The sequence below is a fragment of the Neopsephotus bourkii genome, unplaced genomic scaffold (assembly GCF_033783945.1).
Source record: "Neopsephotus bourkii isolate Nb327-2 ecotype Australia unplaced genomic scaffold, CSIRO-AGI_Nbou_v1 NB_53, whole genome shotgun sequence".
Lineage (NCBI taxonomy): Eukaryota > Metazoa > Chordata > Aves > Psittaciformes > Psittacidae > Neopsephotus > Neopsephotus bourkii.
The window spans coordinates 4951655-4959091 of NW_026900570.1; the positions used below are offsets into that span (position 1 = coordinate 4951655).

Consider the following 7437-nt stretch of genomic DNA (forward strand, 5'->3'; position numbering starts at 1 on the left):
ATTGAAACCTTGGTCACTGGATTTAAAAAACAAAACAACAAACAAAACAAACAGTAAAAAACCCCATCCCAGTTCACTTGGGAAATCAATGCCAAAAATTTTTAAAGTTTGTTCTACAAATGGCAACTTACTCAAGAAATGCAAAAAAAGACACTTCACAACCAACACGTACCCTAAATTTCATTAACTGAGAAGCACTAGGACATGGAAAACAAGGTAACTTGAAATAAAAGGTATTTTGCAGTGATAATATTTCTTGAAATATAGAGTAATTATCTAGAAGTCAATACAGCTTCACCATACCGTAGCAGCTCTATTCAGGCTTTTTCTTAGCAGAATGATAAATAGGGTCTTCCCTAGCTCCTCCTTTCCTTCCAGGCCTTTCTCCCACCACATTTCACATATGTGCTGAATAGCACCCTGTAGTTTTTTTTCAGGTTCAGGTAACACAGGAAGAATACCTACAACAATGAAATAAGTATTTGCTATGATGAACCAAGTTATTCCTGTAAAACACTAGTCTGTTAGTACCCTAAATATACCTCACAGTGTCAACCATCTCTTGCCACATTCACATATCTTAACAGCTTATTCTTACTGTGGGTATTTAGGCAGCTTTGCTAACTCAAAAGTTTTGGCCAAGCTTTTGGATAAGTAACAATGGAAACTGAAGTTTTGCCTTAAAAATAACATAAGAAAGCTATCTATCACTGGGTTAACAGTTTGGAGAAAGAAAAAAAAAATAAAGTTCCAACTTCTAGACTGCGTAACTGATTTTGAAGTAAATGCTCCCTTAATTTTGTCTCATAAGTAAAAGCTTACATCAGTACCAACTTTTCCCCTGTAAGTTGCGTTCCATAGGCCTGTCAAGTCAAACAAAAAGCCTAGTACACTCATTTGCTCCAATAGCATAATGCTGTATTCTATAACAGATAGGTACGCACCCTTTAATATAAAAGCACACTCTGCAAGAGCTTTGTAGTTTACAGTTTCATCCACTGCATGTATGGAAGCAGAAACGACAGCTGTCACTCCTTGGATTACAGCTACAGTTTGATTCTGAAAGAAAGAAACGTTGAGGAAACAACTCTGCAGTTTATTTTAAACTCTAAAGATAAGTACAAGAAATAAACCTTAGCAACAGAGCAAAGCTGAGTTATTATTATGCTTCCATTTTGAAGAAAGTATACTGGCACACAAAACCTATCACTAAGAAGAGGCAAAATCAAAGATTTTTAAAGCACACCAGTTTCAAAAAGGTTGAAAAGTGCTTTCAGCTCCAGCTAGTAGATAACCTGGTGACTGTACAGCTGTATCCACTTCCTGCATTAAAAACTTTATCCGCAACAAAACCACTCAAACACACATCCATTTCAGAGCTAAAAAAAAACACCCTAATTAGCATGGTGTTGCAACTCAGGCTGCAGTTCAGGTAAGTGATTCTATAGGCCTCTGTACATATAACTGATTTTCTACAAGCCTCTAGATCTTCTGAATTATTTCCCCACTGCATTCCTTTTTGTTCCTTCTAAATTATATAACCTTTTCCCACAGCATTGTCCAGACTATGCGCATTACAGTGCAGAAGGCAGTATCTGAGGGTCTGTGTCAGAAATTCTGTATAAGCTAAATCTGTGGGAGGGGTCTTCAAATCTAATTTCACAATCTTTGTTCAATAAAAAGACAAAATAAAAAAGGTTGTCAATTTCTTATAGTATATGCCAGACACTTAAGGAACAGCTGAGATACCAACATTTATTTCTGGAAATAAGACATACAAAAAGGTCACTCAATCCTAGTGGAAAAAATAAAAAAATTAAAAAAATCTATGTCCCACCTTTCCTAATTCAAATTAACAGTAGAACTAATATTTTATAGTATAGAACAATCATAGGTTCAGCTCAACCCAGGCATGACAGTTAACAGCTTTACAGAATGGGGCAGAGCGGTGATGTTTGGAACTCACCTCATTTAATAACACTTGCATGTTCTCAGATGCTATAGAAATATTACATTTTATTTCCCAGAAAACATGAAATACTTATCATATTTTTTAGTTTACAAGATTTTTACCATTTCTGGAACTATCTCAACTTCCATGTAATCGTTATTTGCATCATCTTTGATCCTCTGCCATGTTTCCACAGGGTTCTCCATCAAACACTCTGTCAATAACTGCATCAGTCTCTCCCATAGTACTTCTTTTTGCTTTCTCGGCAATTCTTCAAGTAGTTCATTCAAGTCAAAACGATCAAATGTTTTTTTCTGTGAATGATCAGAAGATACCACACAATTTCACATCAGTGAAGTGGTTTATATTTCATCTTCATGCTGACTGAGAGCAACTGAACATGAGCCAGCATTGGGCCCAGGTGTCCAAGAAAGCCACGGCATCCTGGCTTGTATCAGAAATAGTGTGGCCAGCAGGACTAGGTAAGTAACTCCCCTGCACTCTGCACTGGTAGGCCACAACTCAAACACTGCGTTCAGTTCTGGGCCCTCACTGCAAGAGAGATATTGAGGTGCTGTGGTGTGTCCAAAGGGCAATGAAGCTGGTGAAGGATCTAGAGCACAAGTCTGATGAGGAACAGCTGAGGGGCTTTGGAGAAAGGAGGCTCAAGGGGGGACTTATCACTCTCTCCAATTACCTGGAAGGATGGAGCCAGGTGGCTGCTCTCTTCTTCCAAGTAACAAGCGATAGGACAAGAGGTAACAGCCTCAAGCTGCACCAGGGGAGGTTTAGACTGGATATTAGAAACAATTTCTTCACAGAGAGGGTGATCAGGCATCGGAACAGGCTGCCCAAGGAAGTGGTGGAATCACTGTCTTTGGAAGTGTTCAAAAAACATGCAGATGAGGCCCTCAGTGATATGGTTTAGTGGTGGTCTTGGCTGTCCTGGGTTAAAGGTTGGACTTCATGGTCTTAAAGGTCTTTTCCAACCTACTTGATTTTATGATCACATTTCCTAAAATTAACACTTTTTTACATTAAGGATTAAATTCCATTCCTCTGCAGTTAAATACCTTCTAGAATTTTTATTATTAAAAAAAAAAGCATTAAAAATATTCTGTTGCTCAGCTCTTTATCATGTAACAAGAGTGCTTCTTTTAAGACTGCAGTCCTTAGCAACAGTAATAGCAACCCTTGACAGCAACATTACTGAACATAAATCACATCCCCACAACATGAACTCCTGTTTCTCATGTGTTCTGAATATTTCATTCCCAAGGGAGACAATTCCATACCTTTAACTAAGAAGCTCAAACTGCACAGAACTGAAGTACTTTGCTATAAGTACTTTGCTATCTTAAATACAGCTTGATGATGGCTTATGCAAGGACTAGAAATGCCAGTACAGCCATAAGGACAGCACTGGGGATTTGAGGTATAACCTGCATACAACAGTGCTCTGTACACTGCACTATTTTGAAGTCCCCCCATCAAACCATTAACCCCAGACTTCCCTCTTATGCTTTACTGAATGGGAAGCAACTATTAGTCTCTGTAAGAGACTTGGCTAAGAAACTGATCTGAACTATTTCCTCAGAAGAAGCTTGCTAGAAGAATTTACCTCAGACACAAAAAGCTTGTAGCATCAAAAAAGGGTAGGCAACCTGCTAGGAAAGGGAATAGGCAGAGAAAAGATGAGAGGAAAGAACAAACACAGCCAAAGAGAAGTACAGGTAATTTCCGAGATGCAATTTGCAGTACTGAAGTGAAGGTTTATCAGATCAAAAATTTTTTGGAGGAAAGAGGAAGAATGTCCATGATCTTGAAATATAAATAGTTTTAGTTTGCAGATACATTTAAAAAACAGAAATCCAAAAGAAAAAAATTAAAGTTCAAGGAGAAAGGAAAACCAGAAAATAATGAAAGAAGCAGCACTAAGCATTAGAAGGATCTCAAAAGGGTATAAGAAGAAAGATCCTGTTACATATTTATACCAGAATTTCTATCCTATACAGCTGGAAATAAATACAATAAACCAGAGCCCACACAGGGAGTTCTTCAGCCCTCCACTTCAAACAAACCCAAAAGACAGGATATTAAGATCCTACTGTTTTGAACAAAATGAATGAATTCATAAGATGACTAGAGCTTTCTGATCTTTCTTTAAGACAATAGGAAACAGAATTATTTCAAAGCCTATGAGGAAAAAGGATGTCATCAAATGATAGCCATATATATGATTCCTATTTTCCTAAGAAATAATGTATTTTCTTGAATGAAGAACAGGTTTAACGGAAAAAGTTAGCAACACCTGATAAAGACCTCAGTGAACAATGCCACAATGCAGTAATATTTTAAAACGATTGCAAAGAAAAATAAGTTAAAAGACCAAGGCAAACTTTGAAAATTGGCAAACCCCTGGATTTTACAAAATGTGAATGAAACAAAATATTGAAGGGAGGGAAGAGGAAAATTGAAGGGGAAGGGTGGGGTGTAGGATGAGAAACACTGAAAGAAGCAGTGGTGCTAAGAGCAGAACTGTAAAAACAAATTAAAAGGCAAATTATGAGGGTAGAGCTCAAAATAGAAGAAATGGAGCATAAATACAATATGAAAACTAAGGAAAGCAGTGAGTCTCTAATCACACTTTCCTCTTCTTTCTACATTTATATATCAAAATATCATCTCCTACAATCAAAAAAAAATCTGAAGGTTTCAGTTCCCTTATGCTATGAAGACATGAAGACAGTTTTAAATCAATATACTCATTATAGCTGGCAACTCACACTTTCCAGCAATATTGGCAATAGCTGAAAACTGCTGCAAGACAACTCCTGTGAGTTGGTGATGAAAAGTAAAAGGATGAAAAAAATCAATTTGTAATCCAAGTAGACCAAGATATGTTAAAATAGATTACTGGGTGACAATGGCAGAACCAACATGACCAAATTAATCTCAAAGGAAGCAAAGTACTATATGTTATCTTAAACAGAAAAGTTTACTGTTAAAGTGTTTAGATTTGGGGGAAAAAAAACAAGAAGCAGACTTCAAGCAAAGGCAATCTTGTACTACAGTTGCCATCTATAGCTACACGTGGGAGTGCAAATGAAATAAATAGCAAATTTCTTGGAAAAAGAGATTCAATGACATTTGGGAAACAAACATTTCTAAGCTTATTACAGCAAATATGATCCCCATCATAGAAATCATATTTAACATATTTGCTACATCAGTAAATCAGTTCATTCCTTTGTGGACATCAAGGTCAACTGATCCACTTCCTGATACAGGTAGTACGAGGATAACACTGATTGGAAACCTTAAAAAAACTCGTCTAACAATAGCATTTATTAAGAAATTGTGCTTACCTTAACACTAGACAGACTGAAGTGTGGTAGAAAACACACATTATTTCATATTACTATGCAATATTATTTACACAATATGAGAATGAACTTTTAATTAGTACATTTCAGTGGCTTTGTTTTGTTGTTCCTCCAGCTTCTCTCTACACTCATTTAGAGAGCAACCTATTCCATGTCTACATTATTCAGAGATAAAAAGAACTATAAAGCAAAATTACACACACACTAAAGAATAAGAGGGCAGCCTAAACTATCAAATGAATCAACAAATACTAGTGAAACATGACTCTGCTATGTTTGCATATTAGCTCATACTTACTACACAGAAGTAAATTCTTTTATACATGAAATAAAAAAAACAACCCATGAACACTTCATCAACATCAACTTAATAGTTTTTTTTTAGTATTACCACAGTATTAATCATTCTAAAAAAAGAAAAAGTAAACTGCATGTGCAACAACCAGATCTTTAAAAAGTAATTGATTCATAAATAGCAAAAATTCATATTCTACAACCTTTTCAGCTATGTTCCCTCAAGTGCCACTTGTACTTATTTTCTACAGCAATTATTCTAGCACATCTGTGGGTACCAGAAAAATAATCTCTAGCCCTACATCACAAAATTTCTGCACTAATAACAGACTTAAGATATTATTAAGTCACACACATATATCATGGTTTACTTACAGGATGCTGAGTATAACGCAAGAAGTCTTCAATTGAATCCTTAGATACAATTTCTAAAAATGCTTCACGCTTCATTGTGGTCATGTTTTTCCTTGCTTCATAAACAAAACAAAACAAAACGTTCAGAGAAAATGCTGTTTCTCAAAATAAGATCGTGTTTGGTCTCAGTGAAGAATGTATGAACTTACATTCTTCATCTACATGGTCATAAACAGAAAAGGTTTTCCCCTCCAAAATACTTTATAGTTATCTGAATGATCATTTAGATTCGTAACACTAGGCTGCAGTACTTGCATGCTTTCTCTGTAGATTTGTTGGGTTTTTTTACTTAACAAGTCTTAAAACAGAAGAATGTTTTAATGGATACTTTGACTTTTAAGAAGTGTATGATCCAGCACACTCCCCTGTTTAGGTAGCCATCCTTCCCTATGACAGCATTTACTTTTGTGAAAAGTAAATCTCTGGCAGTGTTAAAGACCAGGTTGGAAGGGGCTTTGCACAACCTAGTCTACTGGAAGGTATCCCTGCCCATGGCAGGGCAGCTGGAACTAGATTAGCTTTAAGGTCCTTTACAACACAAACCATTCTGCGATTCCACTCATGGGTGGCAGGTTATTCTCTCCTTTTCTTTCTTGTCAGGTAAAAGCTATGGGAAAAGTGCAAAGACACTTCCTGACACAGAGAGCTTAATTTACACACCTAAACGTGTCTTTCATCCTAGGTGATTCCTGATGTGCTTTTCCCACCCCTACCAATTGCAGACCGCCTCATGCACCCCTTACTGCGTATGAAGCTCTGACAGCGGGGCGGGTGCCTGCCCGGGGCACGGTCCGGGTTAGCCAGGGGCCGTCCGCTCGCCGGGCCGTCCCCATGTCCACGGCCCAGTCGCACAGAACGACGCACGCACCCCAAGGAGCAAGTGGTAAGAGAGACACGCCACTTACCTAGCGCTCCCTCAGACAGAAGTCCTCATCGACCAACGGGTTACGTCTACAAACAGCGCGGAGCTGCCTGCACAGGAGGGAAACAACCGGCCGGGTATGCAGACGGAGAGCCGGCTCCTCTCAGCAGCACTGCCCAAGGCGAGACCCTCCCGTGTCAATGCCCCGCCGCCGGAAGCGGCCCCAACCCCTGTACCGCTCGCAAGAGGCGGCAGCTCTGCCCCGCGCTCACACGGAAGTGAGGCCGTGGCCAGGCCCTGAAGCGCGCGCGCGCGCGCTGCCGGCACTTTCGAATTCTCCCGCGGCGGCCGTTGAGGGCGGGGCGGGAGGTCGCGCGCCGCAGAGCTCACGTCTCGCGAGAGCTCGGGTCCCGCCTCCTGCCGGCGCCCAGCGGTGGCGGGGCTGTAGCCGAAGTGACGGGGCTTGTGGCAGTGAGCGGGACCCGGTGCAGGCGACAGCCCGGGGTTTAGCAGTGCAGCCCCGGTGCGGG

The 7437-nt window shown here is 39.5% G+C and overlaps 1 protein-coding gene across 2 annotated transcripts in view; it reads right to left on the reverse strand.

The window, feature by feature from the left end:
* Positions 1 to 7088, reverse strand: part of NCAPG2 (non-SMC condensin II complex subunit G2) — a 45325-nt gene extending 38237 nt beyond the window's left edge. Inside the window, exons 1-5 of one of the 2 annotated variants that reach the window (XM_061349294.1) lie at positions 6951 to 7088; positions 6007 to 6097; positions 2074 to 2265; positions 945 to 1059; positions 304 to 461 (exon numbers count right to left, since the gene is read on the reverse strand). In XM_061349294.1, coding sequence (XP_061205278.1) covers positions 304 to 461; positions 945 to 1059; positions 2074 to 2265; positions 6007 to 6090 — 549 coding nt within the window. In that variant the 5' untranslated portion in view covers positions 6091 to 6097; positions 6951 to 7088. Of the gene's footprint in view, positions 1 to 303; positions 462 to 944; positions 1060 to 2073; positions 2266 to 6006; positions 6102 to 6950 lie in introns of both variants that reach the window. The other variant, XM_061349303.1, reaches the window with a different exon arrangement.
* Between the last annotated feature and the right edge of the window lie 349 nt (positions 7089 to 7437).